The sequence below is a fragment of the Nerophis lumbriciformis genome, linkage group LG08, assembly GCF_033978685.3.
Source record: "Nerophis lumbriciformis linkage group LG08, RoL_Nlum_v2.1, whole genome shotgun sequence".
In the NCBI taxonomy this organism is placed as follows: Eukaryota; Metazoa; Chordata; class Actinopteri; order Syngnathiformes; family Syngnathidae; genus Nerophis; species Nerophis lumbriciformis.
Genome location: NC_084555.2, coordinates 26,880,859 through 26,899,439, shown reverse-complemented (window position 1 = coordinate 26,899,439; position 18,581 = coordinate 26,880,859). Strand labels below are relative to the sequence as shown.

General features: G+C 38.9%; 2 protein-coding genes across 3 annotated transcripts; one reads left to right on the top strand and one right to left on the bottom strand.

Annotated features, from left to right (window-relative positions):
* Positions 1-304: 304 nt before the first annotated feature.
* Positions 305-12,651, top strand: hmgcl (3-hydroxy-3-methylglutaryl-CoA lyase). The gene is made up of 9 exons (XM_061968571.2): positions 305-461; positions 587-670; positions 2,010-2,117; positions 2,241-2,336; positions 4,158-4,306; positions 4,377-4,440; positions 7,398-7,586; positions 7,702-7,827; positions 11,842-12,651. The coding sequence occupies exons 1-9, from the start codon at positions 372-374 to the stop codon at positions 11,941-11,943; spliced, it is 1,008 nt and encodes a 335-aa protein (XP_061824555.1). The 5' UTR covers positions 305-371; the 3' UTR covers positions 11,944-12,651.
* A 418-nt stretch (positions 12,652-13,069) lies between these two features.
* On the bottom strand, positions 13,070-18,367 carry gjb3 (gap junction protein beta 3). 2 transcript variants are annotated; one of them, XM_061968574.2, is made up of 3 exons: positions 18,187-18,367; positions 14,537-15,321; positions 13,070-14,506 (listed from the first exon to the last, which is right to left on the bottom strand). In XM_061968574.2, exons 2-3 carry the CDS (start codon positions 15,272-15,274, stop codon positions 14,360-14,362), a joined length of 885 nt encoding a protein of 294 aa, XP_061824558.1. In that variant the 5' UTR covers positions 15,275-15,321; positions 18,187-18,367; the 3' UTR covers positions 13,070-14,359. The 2 variants fall into 2 exon arrangements, with proteins under 2 accessions (XP_061824558.1, XP_061824557.1); XM_061968573.2 differs by having other exon boundaries at positions 13,071-15,321.
* Between the last annotated feature and the right edge of the window lie 214 nt (positions 18,368-18,581).

Below are 18,581 nucleotides of genomic sequence, written 5' to 3'. Positions count from 1 at the left end.
GAGCGCAATTTTGAGTTTTGGGGTTTGGTTTTTTATTAGATGGCAATTTTTGCCAGTCCTGATGTGTGTGTCAAATATGGTAAATTTTGAAGCATGTTAAGGGGGTCAAATTAGAGCTCAAAGAGGCGGCGGAATAATAATAATAATAAAACGCACGAAATACAATAGGGTCCTCTGTTCCAAAGGGAATAAGCGGTAGGAAATGGATGGATGGATGTCCCAAAGGGACATTGCGGTCCCTAATAATAATCTTGTCAATGTGTGCCAGAGCAATCTGTGACCGCTAAGTGGCAGCCGCGCGCTGCTCATTCAGCTGAGCGTACCTCTTGGACAGAGAAGAAGTGACGTCAGAGCAGAGACTAAAAGCCAACATGGCGGCCGTGTTGAGGTTTGTCAACAAGAATGCGTTGAACTCAGCGGTAACGGGACAACAGTACTACTCGCTGAGCTCCGCAGCAAAGGTCAGAACAATTTGTTTGTTCAAACGCCCCTTTCGCCTGGTCTAACTTCCACCTTGTTAAGTAATTCACGCTTAGTGGGCTAAAAATCCACGCTAAAACGCAAAGGTGTGTGTGCGTGTGTGTAGGCTGGGGCCAGAGCAGGTCAGACTCTCCCTGGAAAAGTGAAAATAGTGGAGGTGGGACCCAGAGATGGCCTTCAGAATGAAAAGGTAATTTAGATTAGTTTGGTAGATTTCACACACAGTCACCATTTATCATAGTCATTTGTGAATGCCTTGCCATGTGCAGAGGTGGGTAGAGTAGCCAGAAATTGTACTCAAGTAAGAGTACTGTTACTTTAGAGATTTATTACTCAAGTAAAAGTAAAGAGTAGTCACCCAAATATTTACTTGAGTAAAAGTAAAAAGTATGTTGTAAAAAAACTACTCAAGTACTGAGTAACTGATGAGTAACATATACACACACATATCATATATATATATATATATATATATATATATATATATATACATTGATATATACAGTATATAATTTATATTTATTTTTTTTGCCGTTTTTGTTTACATGTTAATAGTGTTTTAATGAATATACATGCATGTTTAACACATATAGATTCCTTTCTTTCATGAAGACAAGAATATAAGTTGGTGTATTACCTGATTCTGATGACTTGCATTGATTGGAATCAGACAGTAGTGATGACAAACGTCCACGTTTTCAAATAGAGGAGAAAAAAAGTTCCTCCTTTCTGTCCAATACCACATGAAAGTGGTTGGTTTTTGGCATCTTATATGTCCAGCTTCCATATTCGTTTTTATACACTTTACAAGAAATACATTGGCGGCAAACTCCGTAGCTTGCTAGCTTGTTTGCGCAGGCTTTCGGAGACTCTTATTTTGAAAGCGCAGGCGCGATGGAGCGGCACTTGTATTTGAAAACAGGAACTGTGCAGTCAGTCTTTAGGCTTTTGACGGGGTGTACGGTTGAAATAAAAAATGGTCTTTTTTCCTTCACACTTTTGATTGATTGGAACTTGTATTAGTAGATTGCACAGTACAGTACATATTCCGTACAATTGACCACTAAATGGTAACACCCCAATAACTTGTTTCAACTTGTTTAAGTCAGGTCATGTGACCCCTGGCTCTGTTTGATTGGTCCAACGTCACCAGTGACTGCATCTGATTGGTGGAACGGAGTGAACGTCACCAGTGACTGTATTTGTTGAAACGCAAACACTATGAAGGTCTGTCTGACAGACCAAAACAAACAAAGCGTGCATTAGCAGATCGATAAAAATTAGTAGCGAGTAGCGAGCTGAATGTAGATAAAAGTAGCGGAGTAAAAGTAGCGTTTCTTCTCTATAAATATACTCAAGTAAAAGTAAAAGTATGTTGCATTAAAACTACTCTTAGAAGTACAATTTATCCCAAAAGTTACTCAAGTAGATGTAACGGAGTAAATGTAGCGCGTTACTACCCACCTCTGGCCATGTGTCAAAGTCAGTTCTTCATACTTATTCATCTTATGTCACTGCCTTTTTGTCAGACTATTGTCCCAACAGAGACCAAAATCCATTTGATAGACTTGTTGTCAGAGTCTGGGCTTTCAGTAGTAGAAGCCACAAGCTTTGTGTCCCCCAAGTGGGTTCCACAGGTGAGTTTCTTCTCCCTAAGTGATTTACATGCAAAATGGTGTCACACTTGCAGATGTGGTAGTGTCAAAACTGTAATGATAGTGTTCACTTATTGGTCTTTGTTGATATTTTCTATGTCAAAGATGGCCGACCAGGTGGAGGTAATGAAGGGTATTTGTCGGAAACCTGGGGTGTCTTACCCAGTCCTCACCCCCAACCTCAAGGGCTTCCAGTCTGCTGTAGGTATCAAGAAGCATTCATCATTTTCCTATTATTTTGTAATATTGTTTACATCCTTTTCATCTATGAATTATTATTACGTCTCTTCTTTCAGCGACTAACTACGCCTACAATTATCATCCGATTCAATGCGTTCCACCATCAAAATGTTCATCTTATTCACTATCACACATTTCCAAAAAAATCCCAGAGTTCTGGGACATTTATCCCATTCAAAATGTTATTTCAACTACTCTCACATTTGTCAACTACTCCACCATCAAAACATTCAGGCTATCTATTTTTTCTGTCCCAAAAATGTCTGAAATTCCCCGAATTCCTTCATACCAATTCTCAATGAAAGTGTTACTACAACAACACTGTTTCAAAAAATTCTAAACACCAGCTCATTCAGAGAAATTGTGCTATTTGCTATATTTAAAGAAAATGTTGTTTTCCCAACATTCCCAAATTTCCAGGAAATTCCCATTCAAATGAATGGACATCTTTTTCAAAGTTAAACAATTCCCACTTTTTCCCAACCAATTCAAACCATTCCACGATCTACACGTTCCTTTCCTCCTGGACATTCAAACAAAATCTTTCACAATTTACCCCTAAAATTACGGTTTTCCCCAAAATTCCGCAACACTAATTCTCAATTCAAAAATGTTACTACTTCCAAGTGCAACATCTCTCGACCAGTTCCAACATCAACCCATTTAACTCTTTCAGGACTTTCATGTTATCACCTTACAAAAAGTTTTACTTTTCCCAGAATTCCCAAATTGCTAGGAAATAATCAAATAAATGGACAATTTTTTCATCTTCCACAATTCTCACATTTCTCAACCATGGCCGTAACTACCATTGAGGAAACCGAGGTCATGTCCTCTGTATTTTTTTAGGTGACAAAAGGATGATGATATGACTGACTGTTAATGTACTTTATGTAGGACATTGTGTGCGCTGTACATCACCATGCGGTAGATCATCCTCGGACCCTCTACAACTCCAACAACGTAATGCAAAGAAGCATTTTGCGTGAAGAAGCACATTAAAATGTAACGGCGCTTTATATAACATTTGACCCCAAATGTATTTCTGGCCACGTCATCCTCTGTCACTGAATAAAATATGAAGGCAAAATTGCCTCTGATATTGCCAATGGCTCCATGGCGGACTTGCAGTGCAAAGCAGAAGTTTGTGGGTTTGAACTCTGGCCGAGGTTGAAAATTTGGTATGTTTTTTTGAAATTGTTATAATGATGTAAAAATGGTTTAATATGCTAAACTTCAGCAAGTGAATAACAAAGTGGACTGTTACAAAATCATGCTGATTATCAAAGAGTGATAAATAATTACGGTATAACTGAATGAAAGATTTTGTTATTCTATAAATTGATTTTGTTGCTCAAAGTAATATAATGTATATGGTGCTGGGATACACATGACTTCAGCATTTCAAAGTTTCTCTTGGACAACAAATTTTTGACATCGGCATTTGTCAAATCATAGTTACAGCCCTGTTCTCAACCGATTCAAAACATTCCAACGCCATCTCATTCAACTACCGTAATTGTTTTACTTGGCACCAGCATGCTAACAAGAGCATGCTAATTTTTTTAGTCTTAACTATTCCAACATACTTTTTAACTTTTCAGGATTTATACTATGTTTCAGTACAGCTTCCACTCTTCAACATTCTACCCATTTGACTTAATGTCAACATTTAATAAACTTTTCACCAGCATTTCGCTCCAGCATTGGAGCATCCTCATTTCTACAGAAATTGCTTTATTCTGTCTTACATTGGTCTTTCCCTTCTCTGACGTCATACAGGTGATGGCAGGAGCCTCAGAGGTTGCCATATTTGGTGCTGCATCAGAGCTGTTCAGTAAAAAAAACATAAATTGCTCAGTGGACGAGAGTTTGCAGCGCTTTGACGAGGTAATGAAAGCTGCTAAAAAGGAAGGAGTGCCAGTAAGAGGGTAAGCAGATCTTTTACAACCTCACAATATGGCTTAACCATTAACGCTCATACTTTTATTCGCCCTACAGCTATGTGTCATGTGTTCTTGGCTGCCCATATGAAGGCAAGGTTGCTCCTGCTAAAGTTGCACATGTGAGTACCGGTTTGCCAAAATCTTAATGAGCGTTGTTTCTGTATTGTTGTTATATCTAGGTTGCCAGGCAACACTATTCTACAACTATACCATACAAATGGAGCCCTCTGATATTATGTGTGTCACTGTTAAGAAATGTTACTTCATCAAAAGGCCAAAATAATGTTTAAAACAGATGGGCAGCTGAACACATGAAGGACTTTAAACATACAGTAATACATAGATTAAATACAATAATTAAATTAAATGGTGATTAAAAGAAGAGTTAGCATGTACCGATTCAACTTTTTCCCTTGCCAGTTTTGGAGTATTGACAGATGCGGATTTTGATCTTATCCGATATCAGCACAAATAATTCATGCCTTTATGTTTTTGTAGTGTGAAATGTTAGAAAATGGTTGATCAATTAAAATTACTCAAAAAGAGAGCAGTATGAAAAACACTGACCTATTATTTATCATAAACAGTCTGGAATGGACTTATGCTGTCTTCAGGGGTAAGGGAAGTTGTAATAGTTTTTGGCGACACCTAGTGGCCACCGTAGTTAAGTGCATGATGTAGTAAGCTGAATGATGCTGACATCTTTGTTACTGGCTACTTTCTGATATGCTTCTTTGTATCTGTAAGTAACATGCAACTACAGTAAAATAATTGTTGTAATGTAGTGTTTTTGGCTGTTCAATTGAGGGCACTTATGTACGTCTCGCTTGTGTGCTATTGTGTGCTTAGCTGTTGTGTAGCTGCTAGCTCCTAGAAACCTATAGCCTAGCGTGTTTAACATTTATAAATTACTATAGGGCTCGAAAGGACACGTGATTTCGCAATGCATTGTGGGTGCAGGGTAGCCATTTTTGTTGGACGTAGGTCTCGTTTACATGGCTGTACTGTATCCACGGTAATGTGAGAGAGAGCAACAAAATGGATTGAAATGGACCGTACAAAATTTAAAAAAAATCAATGTAACGCACCGAGACACTGTACACTTCCAATGGCTCGCTACCCCAAACATTTTTTAAATTGGTTGGAATTGATGCATATGAGCACCTCTAATGGACAACAGATTCAAGTACCCGGTAAGCTGTCGCCAATGTCGAAGCCAATCTTGTACATATTTTATCAACAGTTAGTTTTTATACCAGTGAATAATTTATACCAATAATAATTGTCCTCCATTTAAATTGCTCGTAATCTACGGCTTTCATCTCTTGTGTGTCCGAGATGTATTGAGGGTGCCAGCCTCATTTCATAAGCAGGTTTCCCCGTAAAACATGCTTACTATTACTTTCAAATTATTTGATCACTGTGCTGAAGATAATACTCATTATTTTTTTTTGCTTACCCATGACTAAAAGTAAACAGACATGTTTTTTTCCAAAATACTGTACATTGTTTGTCACCCGCAGCTAGTTTGGCTAACAATAACAGCCTATTAAGTGCTACATGCGAAACAGAATAAAACATGCTTTGATTCAAACTTACCAGTCTAAAAATGCAGTGAACACACCAACATGTACCAGGTGATGGCGTCAAGTCATGTGTGAATGTCTCAAAGCTGCTATCCAGGCTACTCATCGTCTCTTTATTAGCTTCAAAACCTGACATCGTTGGCTTTGCTTTCACGCTGGTAATGAAAAAAATCTCCCCAAAACCTTTTTATTTCCCCAAAGCAATAATAGCAATGATTGTGGCAGTTAATGATGCCGCACATTTGCGCCATTTTTTTTAACTGTTAAAGGAAAAAAAACTAAAACTCAAGCACAGGGTCTTGCATTCGGCCATGTAAATTAGGTACTCAATAAGCAAACCCGGAATGCGTTTCTACGTCACAATTTCAATCCCTATAGAAAAACAACAACCATGCCTTCTTATTGCAGGTCATTTAGCTGTTAACTGGTTGTTGAGCTTTGTGCAAGTACACTGATGGACTGCTTTTATCGGAGCATTTGTATCGTGGATTTTACATTCAAGGTGATATAATGTGATACTTGTTTTTTTGCTGATATGAGATCGTAACACCCCGAAAAAAAGAGAACTCCTTATGAAGGCTGCCTTCCTGAAACCAATATTTATATTCAGCTTTTACTTACCATCACACAGTGCTCCAAAACCAACAAACCACTTCGGCCTTCACAGTAAAAGGGCTGCATGCTACATCCTGTCTGACTGCAAGACTAAGACCCTCCGTTATGCTTACTTTTACCCATTCTGGTTGTCTTGCAGACATGTCTAACTTCTTAAAATATCGTCCCAGGTTACTATGGAAAGATAACCTTCTTCTCCCAGATCTCCTTGTAAGATTACAGAATTATGGACACCTTTAGTATTCTTTAATCATCTTTAAAGAGGGTGGCGAGTCGACAGTCGAGCAGTTGGGAACAAATGGGTGACCAATATTAGTGATTGTTTGTCCTCTACCTAAGATTGGTATGATTTTCCTTTTCCTTTCGATAGTGATGACTTTCTTCTTTTTTGGTGCACTGCTGCTTGACTGACATACTGAAGTGTAAGAAAAGTGAAAAAAAAATGATGTTACTGTATTCTTCCGCAGTGTGGATTACTGACTTGAAACAGGCCCAATAAATAAATACTAGGCGCGGTAACTAGTTTTCAAGCGAATCTTTTTTAAATGCCCCAAAATTAGGTTTTTCCTTCATTTAATCCTGAAATTCAGAATGTCGTTAATCGAGGACCACCTTCACATCACTGCCATAGCAGGTGAAAAAATGTCAGCTCTCTGATTAAACAGTAAGTGCTTTGATTTCTTTGCGAAAACAGTGAAATATTTTGGAAACAGTCAGCGTTTAAGCTGAGAAAGGTAATAGCTCACCAAGTAAAATAACACATGACAACAAAGTACGAATGATTGCCTCTTTCAACATTTAAACAATTATTGTAAGACAGTTATAGTAAATGAATATTTGACCAAGGAAAAAGTTGACATTTGTTGTCTGCGCAGGTGGCCAAGCGTTTGTACTCCATGGGCTGCTATGAGATTTCCCTCGGCGACACGATCGGTGTCGGCAATCCAGGAAGCATGCAGGCAATGCTTGAGGCGGTGAGCCGAGAAGTTCCAGTCGATGTGCTGGCAGTGCACTGTCACGACACGTACGGCCAGGCCCTCGCCAATATCTTTGTAGCCTTGCAGGTGTGTTGTTTCACTCACATGAAATCATTATAACATGCTTACACGTGTACAGTCCAAAATACAGCCTGTGCAAAGAAAAACATTTCTTTATTCCTGTGTTTCCTTTTGTTTGCAGATGGGTGTCAGTGTGGTGGACTCTTCAATAGCCGGACTGGGAGGTTGCCCTTACGCAAAAGGTGCTTCTGGGAATGTTGCAACAGAAGATGTTGTCTACATGCTTCATGGACTTGGGATTCAAACCGTAAGTAGGCCTGCCTTTTGTCCATCAGAGTGCAGCAATTTTTCTCTGTTCTAATGTTCGAAGGTGTACACACAACGGGCCGGTTGACTCATAAGACAAGTACGGGCCCGCAGTAATACATCAAAGTAATGACTTGTTGACTTGTTTGAAACATTTTTTAGGGATTTTGCCTATCATTCACAATCCCTATGTAAGACAAGAACACATGTTTTTCTTTTTTTATGCATTGTAACTCTTTAAATATGGCAACTATGAGATGGCTAACACTGCATCTGATGGGAGTACACTATCCTGCCCATAAAATCCTCTAAAACATCCAAAAAGATCCAACAATACTCCAGTTACATCTTGTGTTCTGAATATTAACCAAGTATTAGCAATATTGTTGTTATAAGCACTAACGCCGACAAACTATTTTTAGCGGCGCATTGATCAAAGAGAGCTTACTAGCTTATGCTACAATATTGACATATTGAGCGGGAAAGCTGCTGGTGCATCTCGTCTGAGCTTGTGAAAGTTAATTCTAAATTTAAATCATGCCTCTCACTTGTATAGTAGAAGGTTGTGGCCATAAACTGACAGGTTGATCAACTTTGACATTTAATTTAGACCCGTATATGGCAAGCGACACAAAAAAGACGCTCGTTGGCTGCACCTTTTGTTTCTTAACCCTTCGTGACGAATATGATAAATTCTTCTTCTAATCAGGAGTATATGGACATCCCATCAGTCCCACCATCCCTGTAATAGCAGATATTGAACAGTAAATATTTGTTATATTATGTTCGTAGTTTGTATATCTTGTTTGGCTGTATGATGCTTAGTGTTTCACTTAAGTGTAATCTGTTTAGCACACAGCTTTTAAAACTTCCTTATATTAAGGCTCAAAAATATAAGGTTCTGGATCATCATTTGTCTCAAAGTAGTCATATGTCACTCTCACAAAGCCTTTCATAATTAGCAGTATTTTTTTTGTTGAAGGGAAAAGCTGACTTTTTCTAGTGTTTATTTTACGAGTTTGAGTGCATAAAAAAATAAAAATGTTTTATTATGTTGTATAAGAAATGTGAACGATAGGCAAAGTAAAAAAAAAAAAGTGCAGTTCCCCTTTAATTGATGTGGCTATTTCGATTGTATAAGGAACTGTAGTAAGGAGCAAGTAAATACAACACTTATAAGAATAGTCTCTTTTACTATGAATATTGTCAGACTATGTACAGGCTAATTTATTTTAGTAGTTAATCTTAAAAAGGGTACAGAAGGTATTGTTAAACAAGAGGGGAACACTATTGCAGTTTATGTGTATAAAACCAATAATTACAGAATTATCACATTCAGATATACCCACCTTATTGCAGAATTATTGGGACCCCTGTCCTTGTTTCCCCTCATTTTGCTAGCTTAGCGTAACCGTGCGCAATGATAGAAGCTCAATCAAGTGCAAAGTGTGACACATGGGTGGAAGTGGAGATTCTTTCAAAATATAACACTCAGACGCCAAAAAATAAAATGGATGTAATTTCAAACAAATTTGTTTGCAGACCGGTTATTTGGCAGCACTGTCCTAATCAATAACTTATGTTTCTTCACAAAACTGATAATCAAATTAAAGTAAAAATTAAATACAGCTTTACCGCTTAAGTAATAATATTTATGCTTAAGAAACTTATCTATGCTTCTCTAAGCTCCAGACTTCTTCTGTTTGTTTGAGACAGAGTCGTGTATAGAGAGAGTATAATGAGGATTTTCGCAAAATGAGGATAATACGTTTACTTTTGCTCGTTGTTTATTTTCTAACGTACATTTCGCCAGCGGGGAGCATGTTAGAGAGCCGCTGGTCACGAAACACTGCAGGAATATAGCGGTAGAGTGCATCAAATATGTAAGTAAAATTTTCCCAAATAAATTATTATATATACTATTTTGACGAAATAAAAGCGTGTTTTATCGTAAGTTCATGAGCTGAAGTATATTTAGACTTAGTTTTCCTGATGAAATAAACCAAAATAATAACCTCAGAACAACTAAATTGCATGCATTCGTGCACAGCCGCACACATACTTGGCAGCTGTCCGGGTGCCTGTTGTTTGGTCTGCCATACTCTCTGTACATGACTCTGGTTTGAGATTATTACTGCCACAAGTGGTGGAAAAGTGTATTACAACTAGCCTATACAAACCACAGCTGAGAAACAGATATTTTTTGTGGCCCTCTAAGAGGCGTTGCGGCCCAACAATGGTTAGGTAACACTGATGTTGCTTGTATTCTGTCACAGACTTCTTCCCGCAAGTGAAAAACAGTTGTGGTCAACCAAGCCAAGATAGCTGTTGTGCAGCAAGCAGCACACAGACTGAGTATGCATGGGGCCGAGATCTTCCTGCAAAAAGCAGATACATGCTTTAAAAAAAAAAAAAAAAAAGAAAAAGGTTTGTCGAGTGATAATTAATAAGATTGTGTGATAAAGTGATAAAATAAGATTATCCGTAGGTGGAGTTCCCATACATATCAAATTATCTGGAAAAGCATGGATGAGTACAACTTCTTTGTTTGTGACTGGGTCAAGGAAATCGGTATCAAGACTCTTCCAGATAAATATACATAGGTTTTGCTCGGGTAAAGTTGTAATTTATGATTTAACTTGGTGTGGACAGCCAAGTTTGTTGTCTTTGTACTCGTCATTTATGATCATGCGTGTTTTTCCACTGTCTTTATGAAAATATAACTATTGACCCCAACATTGTGTATGTGTTCAAAGCTTAATTTATGATTGCTGACCTTGGTAAAAGCTTAACTCTTTTAGGTTTTGTTCACATTCGCCGAGTTGGTGCTTTTTGAAACACTCGTGGCAAAAATGTGTTTTAAGATGTACAAATAATATCAATATTATACTTAACTGGGAAATACTAAACGTTAAAGGTATATCAAACAAACCTTTAACAAAGTGATCATTGCAAACTTGTGCGTTCTCTGACTCTGCTGCCTTTTAAACAGGAGTGCGTGCCATTTTTTTCGTAATCGTTTCCTAAAGTCTTGCATTCTTCTGCCATTCTTGAGGACCTCTCGAGGAACTCTGAAGAAACGTTTATCCTTTTTCGCGATTTGAACAGTTCATACAGCCAAAAACAGTGCAAGCATAAAGCCTTTTCCTTTGACAAATGCTAAATGGCGCCGAGTACCCATTGACAACGGACACTAGCTTGACCACCATCCATCCATTTCCTACCGCTTGTCCCTCTCGGGGTCGCGGGGGGGTGCTGGAGCTTATCTCAGCTGCATATGGGCGGTAGGCGGGGTACACCCTGGACAAGTCGCCACCTCATCGCAGGGCCAACACAAACAGACAACATTCACACACTAAGGCCAATTTAGTGTTGCCAATCAACCTATCCCCAGGTGCATGTCTATGGAGGTGGGAGGAAGCCGGAGTACCCGGAGGGAACCCAAGGAGTCACGGAGAGAACTAGCAAACTCCACACAGAAAGATCCCGAGATTAGGATCGAACCCAGGACTTCTTATTGTGAGGCACACGTACTAACCCCTGTGACACCGTGTTTATTTAATGAGCTGAATGTGAGCCGGACGTGACGTGATGTAAATCCAAGCAATAGGTGATCTTTGACTCTCTTTTTGGCAGTAGGTCATTTAAAACATCAAAGGGCTTCTGTTGTATAGACATAGCTATTTTGTATCTCCGTATTTTTAACTCACACAAAATAGACCTAAATCACTGTTCGTTTATTTTGTTTTTGCGTTTTCATTCAAGTAAAAAAATGTGATGTACTAAAACAAAAAAAGTCAACCAATCACAGCTCTGCAGTCTGCATCATTGCTGTCATGAGGTTAGAATTTTTTTAAGGTGCATGTTTGTCGGAACTGTGGCGCTCTAGCATAGCGACCCCTTAATTAGGACAAGCGGTAAAGAAGATGGACAGAAATCAATATAAAATTGTGCAAGGCACTTTTGGTTAGATAATTGTATTATATCGACTTAAACGTCTGTGTCTTGTTCCTAGGGAGTGGACCTCTCCAAACTGATGGATGCAGGAGCTTTCATCTGTCGAAGCCTCAACAGGAAGACCAGTTCTAAAGTGGCACAGGCCACCTGCAAACTGTAGGAAAGAACCAAACTGTGAAGTGCCTAATGAGCGCACTCAAACCAGACACCATCAAACTGTAGTCAGATACATTATAATCATGATGTCACCACTTTTAATGTTTTTTTAACACAACTATTCAATTTGTGCAATGGCGTATATGATGGAACAGTGCCTTAAATGGCTCCGGTCTTTATGTCGATGGAGGACTGAGTTCTTATGTGGTAATTTGGTACTGTTTTTTTGGTTTTAGTTCTTGGTTGGACAATTGAGCGAAACTTCCAAGTCACTGATGATGTGAGAAAAGTGATGCTCCTGTGCACTGATCACTGTCCTGAAATATTCCATTATATCACCTTGCAAGTTAAAAAAGCTAACAAGCGTTTTGATTCCATTTTTTTTTATTTAGAACTTATGTGTTTCTTGTATTTATTTAACAGAAAATGTGTACATACATATGAAATTAATAAACAAACACTATTTCATCAAAGAGTCTGTTTAGAGATGTAACGATAAACCGCGGTTAAACTTGTATTAGTACTACTGTTTTAAATTAAAATGATGGTTAAACCGTGATTATAAACATTTTCATAAATTCCCGGACCGGTGACCGCACATTTACTGGAGAAGCAAGCTAGCGCTAGCTCGCTCAGGGTCTCTGCAGGTTTCAGCAAGTCAAGTAAGACTCTTTTTAAAAGACCATAATGAATACAATTTAAAACAATTTCACATCCATAGTGACAAAAAAGTACAAGACATGAAGGAAAACCTTACGCCAGAATGAACTAAGTATAAGAATTAATTCAATGCTCTCACATTAGAAAACAAAATGTCTAATCTACCCAAACCAGAATCCTCTCTGTTTGGAATTCTAAAATACATATCAGCAGCCATCGTAACAACCACTTTTATGATTTGCCATGGTATTCTAATGAATTCATGTCCAGTATTTCAAAGTTTTTTTGCGGAGGGTGCAGTGTGCTTCATATAGAGCAGTGCTTCTCAAATGGGGGTACGCGTACCCCTGGGGGTACTTGAAGGTATGCCAAGGGGTACGTGAGAGTTATGATTTATAATCTATAATCTAGAACCAACGTGAGACAGCAGCTCAACAGCTGGTGATGTCAATACAGCAGCATAAGGAAAGTTATCTAAATGTAGGTCCTTAACGTTAGTGCTTCTAATAACAATATCGCTAAAACGAGATTAATATTCAAATCACAAAATGAAAATGAACTATTGTTGGTGCTTTTTGGATGGTTATTGGGTTTGGGAATAGATGCAATGATGTCATGGCTCCCATCGGCTCCATTGTAAGTTGACTTTTATTTGATTATTTGAGTTAGAATGCATTAAACAATTGTGTCCTTGTCCTTTAGAGGATTGTGAATTATAGAAAAAATTCCAAAAAAGTGACTTTCACCTTTAAAAGTTTTTATAGTGTGTAAAAGTATTTTTAGAGCACATTCATCATTAACCGTGAAATGACATTTTAATATCGTTACATCCCACACTGTTTCATGAGGCGACAAGCACACGGCCTAACTTATCCATATTTGTTCCACCATGTCAGGATTTGCAAACAATCATTTATACAGTTTGTGAAGGAAATCATTTAGAGTGAATGATAAGTCTTACTGCCGCACCTTGTAAGAACCTGTCGGACGAGCAAGCTGAGATTCTTACTTCTGACTTAAAATTCCAAAGACATGGTCTTGATTTTCCGGCCATTAAGTGACATCATTTTCTGTTATCACATCTACTGATTGATGCTGGAAGAGTTTGGGGACACAGTAGTGCGGCGTCTATAAGCAGACCAGAGTCTTTTTTTCAATAAATTTAATATGTATAAAAATAAACAAATACACATAATTGTATGAAGGACTGTGATGGAAACGGCAGCATTCCTTTCTAATGATTTAAATCAGCAGTGGGCAGGTTGTGAAACTAACAGCTAATGAGAGGCTGCATGCTAGAATGTTCTTCACTGAAGAAATGCATTAAGGGGATGCCTTGTATCACCTCTATAGGTCAAGTTATGGTATGGAAAAACAAGTTGGCATACTTTCAAGCACGGTTGTCAGCCATTGTCGTGTGTCCACATTCCACAATCACAACTACTCCTCAGTAAGCTGGGGCCTGCTTGCAGGCATCATGGTCACATCACCGTGAAGCTTGATGACATGTACTGTGTGTGTGTGCTTGTGACGTTCAAAAGGCAGGTTCCAGAAGAATCTATGTAAAATCGATCCGCTGTAGCTGGTGTGTGTTGTGGATTGCGACTTGCAAGCCAAAGTTCATAAGCTCAGAAAGAGTCTTAAGGTGTGCGCTCAATGACTCAGCTTCCACACACACACAGAAACGATGTGTGTGTTTTCAAAGCCTGCAAAATGCGTCACCGCTCGTGGTTTTCATCTTAACGTCCGCTTTTCTCGGCTCAGTAAGGAATGGACAAGTTCGGTAGTGAAGACCGGAGCTTGTCGTCCAGCTTCAGCTTGGAAAGTCTGTACTCTGGTTTGTTTGCCGAATTGAACGACGGCGGCTTGTCCTCCAGGTCCATATTGGGCGGAAGCTTGTCCTCCAGGTCCATATTGGGCGGAAGCTTGTCCTCCAGGTCCATCTTGGTCGAAGACCGGGCGGCATTGTTGAAGGCTTCGTCTTGTGGCCACGCGGGGAGGTTCTGTCTTCCCTTCCTGTGTTTGTTCAGGATTTTTAGAAGCCGCTTGGTGATGAGGTAAATGATCTCGCAGATGTTGAGGATGATGCAGAGCGCCGAGGCCCCCACCATGAAGTAGGTGAAGACTTTCTTCTCGGTGGGGTGGCCGATGTAGCAGTCTACCGTGTTGGGGCACGGCGACACCTCGCACTTGACCAGCCTGGGCAGGTAGAAGCTGTTGTAGATGTGGTGCAGGATGTAAAGGAAGGCGATTTCGATACCCGTCTTGACAAAAAGGCTTATGAGGTACGTCCACCACAAGCCGCCGTGCTTCTGGCCCGTGTTGTTGTACAGCTTGGGGCCCTCGGCGTTCTTGGCTTGGTGCTTGCGCTCGCGGTCCTTGCGGTACGCTACGTGCATCACCACCATGAAGGACGGGCAGGTGATGAAGATGAGCTGCAGCGCCCACAGGCGGATGTGGGAGATGGGGAAGTAGTAGTCGTAGCAGACGTTGGCGCAGCCGGGCTGTTTGGTGTTGCAGTCAAAGTCCTTCTGCTCGTCGCCCCACACCCTCTCAGCCGCCACCACGTACACCATCACCCTGAAGACAAACACCACCGAGAGCCAAACACGGCCGAATGCAGTGGAGTACTTGTTCACCCCGCTTAGGAGGGCTTGGAGGGTCTTCCAGTCCATGTCTTTAGCTGTCTATGTCCTTTTGGGAAGTCTTCTTTTTTGCCAGGCTTAAAGTGAACAAAGAGGACATACTTTTCAAATTCACTTAATGAAAACTTTTCATCATCAGTTATGAGTGGCAGGAAACAAATGTGAACATTGAACACAATATTACGACAAAGCCATACAGTAATAGGTGAACTTTAGCCTAGCACACACCAAACTCGAGATGTGCAGAACGATCGGCCACCGTTTTGGTTTGTCTTTAGCTTTTGTGTACTATTGACTTTGTTTCTATCAAATAATTGTATATGATGAACTAAAATTAAGGAACTAGATGAGGTATGTTGATGTTAAACTGTCAGTAGCACTCACCATAAATAAATCGAAAAATGTACAGTTAGTACGTATAATTGGTGGAGACGCACCTTAGTTCATGCACTCGCAGCTTTTGGCAGGCGTTTCTTCTGATAACAAACTTGGACCATTAAGTCGGTAAATAAAAGAATAAACAAAGTTCCTTTGTGATACGTAAGTCCATTTTAATTACTTCTCAAACAAAGCATAAATTCTTATAACACAAAAACTCACATTGCCTGCGGTCAAAAACAATAAGTCTCTGGTGCGCCACACCTGAGTGCAATCTGTGCGCACCTAAATGTCATTGGCTTCTTCTCCACAGCGCCACTCAGGCACCTAGGGATAATGGCTCCACCAGTTGGTATCGGCCGCTCTCACTCACGGATGATCGGTATCGGAATCAACAGCATCAAACAGTGCTCAGAACGTCCCTACTAAAACTACAATTCGCTTATCTTCACCATCAAAAATCACACACAGAAATTGTTTCTAGATGTAAACCTCACTCCCCAAAGCTGTAAGAGCTGTGCTGGACAATGAGTTGACAAGCTTTCAGCTTATTGGCTAGCTCTGCTACTAGTCCCCAGGCTGGACACTTGACTTTTCTATTCATATTTATACTCTCATATCATAATTTTTTGTCACATACCTTACAAAATTACATTTAGTCGGGTAAATGTTTTTTTTCATTGGCAGAAACACCTGTTTTCAGCTTATTTGCATAACTTCCACCTATTTTAACAAAGCTTCATGTTCACATCATTTACAGATAAAGATAAATAAAACTCAGTTTACTCTATGCATTTTATTTAAATATTTAAAAGTTCATTAAATTGCAGTCGTCCTTCGCCACATCGCACTTCAAATATTGTGGTTCCAGCTCATCACTTTTTTTTTTTTTTTAAATATATACTTTTTACAACATATTTCTAAAATGATATGGTACCAAATTAAACGGCTAAATGAACTCGAAATATGAATATTACAGTAAGATTAGCCACTAGAGGAGACCAAACTAATCAGAGCGCGCTGTTCAGTATAATGGCCACTGATTGGCTCAGCCTCAGGCACCATTACTTCATTGGATTAAAGTAGTGTGAAGGACCAGAGTAGGGGTCTTCAACGTTTTCCAGGCTAAGGACCCCCAAACTGATGGATCAGGGACCCCCTACTTATATATTCTGTATACCAGTAGTTTTCAAACTTTTCATCAAGTACCACCTCAGAAAACACCTGGCTTTTCATGTACCACCATAATGACCAACATTAAAATACTGTAGCATAGTAGGCCTAAGTGTTCATTAAAAACAAGGTGGAGGTTTTATTTAACAAGTATACTTAATTTTTTGGGCCACTGTAACTTTACACACAGTTTGAACAGACACACTGCATTGAAATATTTAGTTGGGTGATTATTTGGCGTACCACTAAATGGAGCTTGTACACCACAGTTTGAGAATCACTGCTGTATAAAGTTGTGTTTTAAATTAAACCGACCCTAAAGGTACCTTGTTGTGCAATACTAAAATATTCCCAAAATATGGTATAGCTCCGCCAATTGCTAGCTGGCAACGAGCACCGCTAATCGCTAGCTTTCAACTTGAGCGCTAGCTTTCTTAAATGCCAAGATATATATATATATATATATATATATATATATATATATATATATATATATATATATATATATATATATATATATGTATATGTATGTATATATATATATATATATATATATATATATATATATGTATATATATATAAATATATATATATATATATATATATACTGTATATACATAATTCAGCAAATGTGTGTATTTTTTATTGCCCCCCTGCGTGGTACAGTGAATGGGGCAGCCATGGCCTTGCCATTTATAAACCAATGTTAATGTGTATTTAAAGACATTTACATTTGCGGGAAAATTGAATAAAAAAAATTAAAAAATGTCTAATCACCCAAAAGTTTCACGGCCCACCCTGCAGTACGTCCGCGTACCCTCTAGGGGTCACGGACCACTATTGAATCTCCCTGGACTAAAGGGTATTTTTTTCATGATGTTTCAAAAATTTTCAAAATGTTATATTGTTGAAACATTTATTTAAAAGGTAGAAAACTATTTGAGTGTTTCCTGTCTGGAACCAATTAACCAAGTTAGTTTTATGCAGATTTATATTCTTTTCATATCCCCTTTTCTTGGTATGCTTTATATGCTGACACAAACATAGATTTCCTAGTCTAAACACACGAATCAAGCATATTGATTTACACTCGAAGGTAATTAACAAATAGTTGGACATACTTAACTAAAAGTAGTTCATATTGCCACAAAAAGTAGAGTTCACGAACAACAAGCCATACAAAACACCACCTGTTACACAAAGCCTTTTACTTATCGTTTGATTCGACCCCTAATGGCATATATAATCTAAATAAATGTAGACATTTCGATCCTTACTCGTATTTAGATAATGAAAAATTATAATTAAAGTTTTTAGTTTGTAGTTGGCCGAATATTGAATTTACGTACTGCACCCAAACGCACCACAGGAGATCAAACATGTCATCTTACCAAAACACGCTAAAAAGTGCTCTTTAGTCCATTTGTAGTCGAGTTGGCGATCGATTAAATGTTCGTCCGACACATTCTGTCCGTTTCTTTGTGGGAATCCCTTCAGGTCGTGAAAAAGAAGAGTTAGTGCGGACAGGTAGAGAGGAGCGCAGCTTTGAGAAACGTGTGAGCGTGTGGTAGAGTGTGCGTGCGTGCGCGCGCGCGCGTGGGTGCGGTCAGAATCCAACAAAAAGAAGGCCAGATGTTCCTCCCCACTCCTCCCATTGGGAGACGATACAGCTCATTCTGGTGTCGATTCGATACAGATAAATTCAGGTCCTGTATTAACAATATGATCTGACTTGTTTGTGCATTTTAATTTGTTTATTATGATTATGCATTAATAATAATAATAC

What these genes read in the sequence shown, in the direction of transcription:
- hmgcl (XM_061968571.2), top strand. Translation starts at nt 372, where the DNA reads ATGGCGGCCGTGTTGAGGTTTGTCAACAAGAATGCGTTGAACTCAGCG. An exon ending in CTCCTGCTAAAGTTGCACAT is followed by an intron (nt 4,441 to 7,397) that starts GTGAGTACCGGT and finishes TTGTCTGCGCAG; the next exon opens with GTGGCCAAGCGTTTGTACTC. An exon ending in ATGGACTTGGGATTCAAACC is followed by an intron (nt 7,828 to 11,841) that starts GTAAGTAGGCCT and finishes TCTTGTTCCTAG; the next exon opens with GGAGTGGACCTCTCCAAACT.
- gjb3 (XM_061968573.2), bottom strand. Translation starts at nt 15,274, where the DNA reads ATGGACTGGAAGACCCTCCAAGCCCTCCTAAGCGGGGTGAACAAGTAC.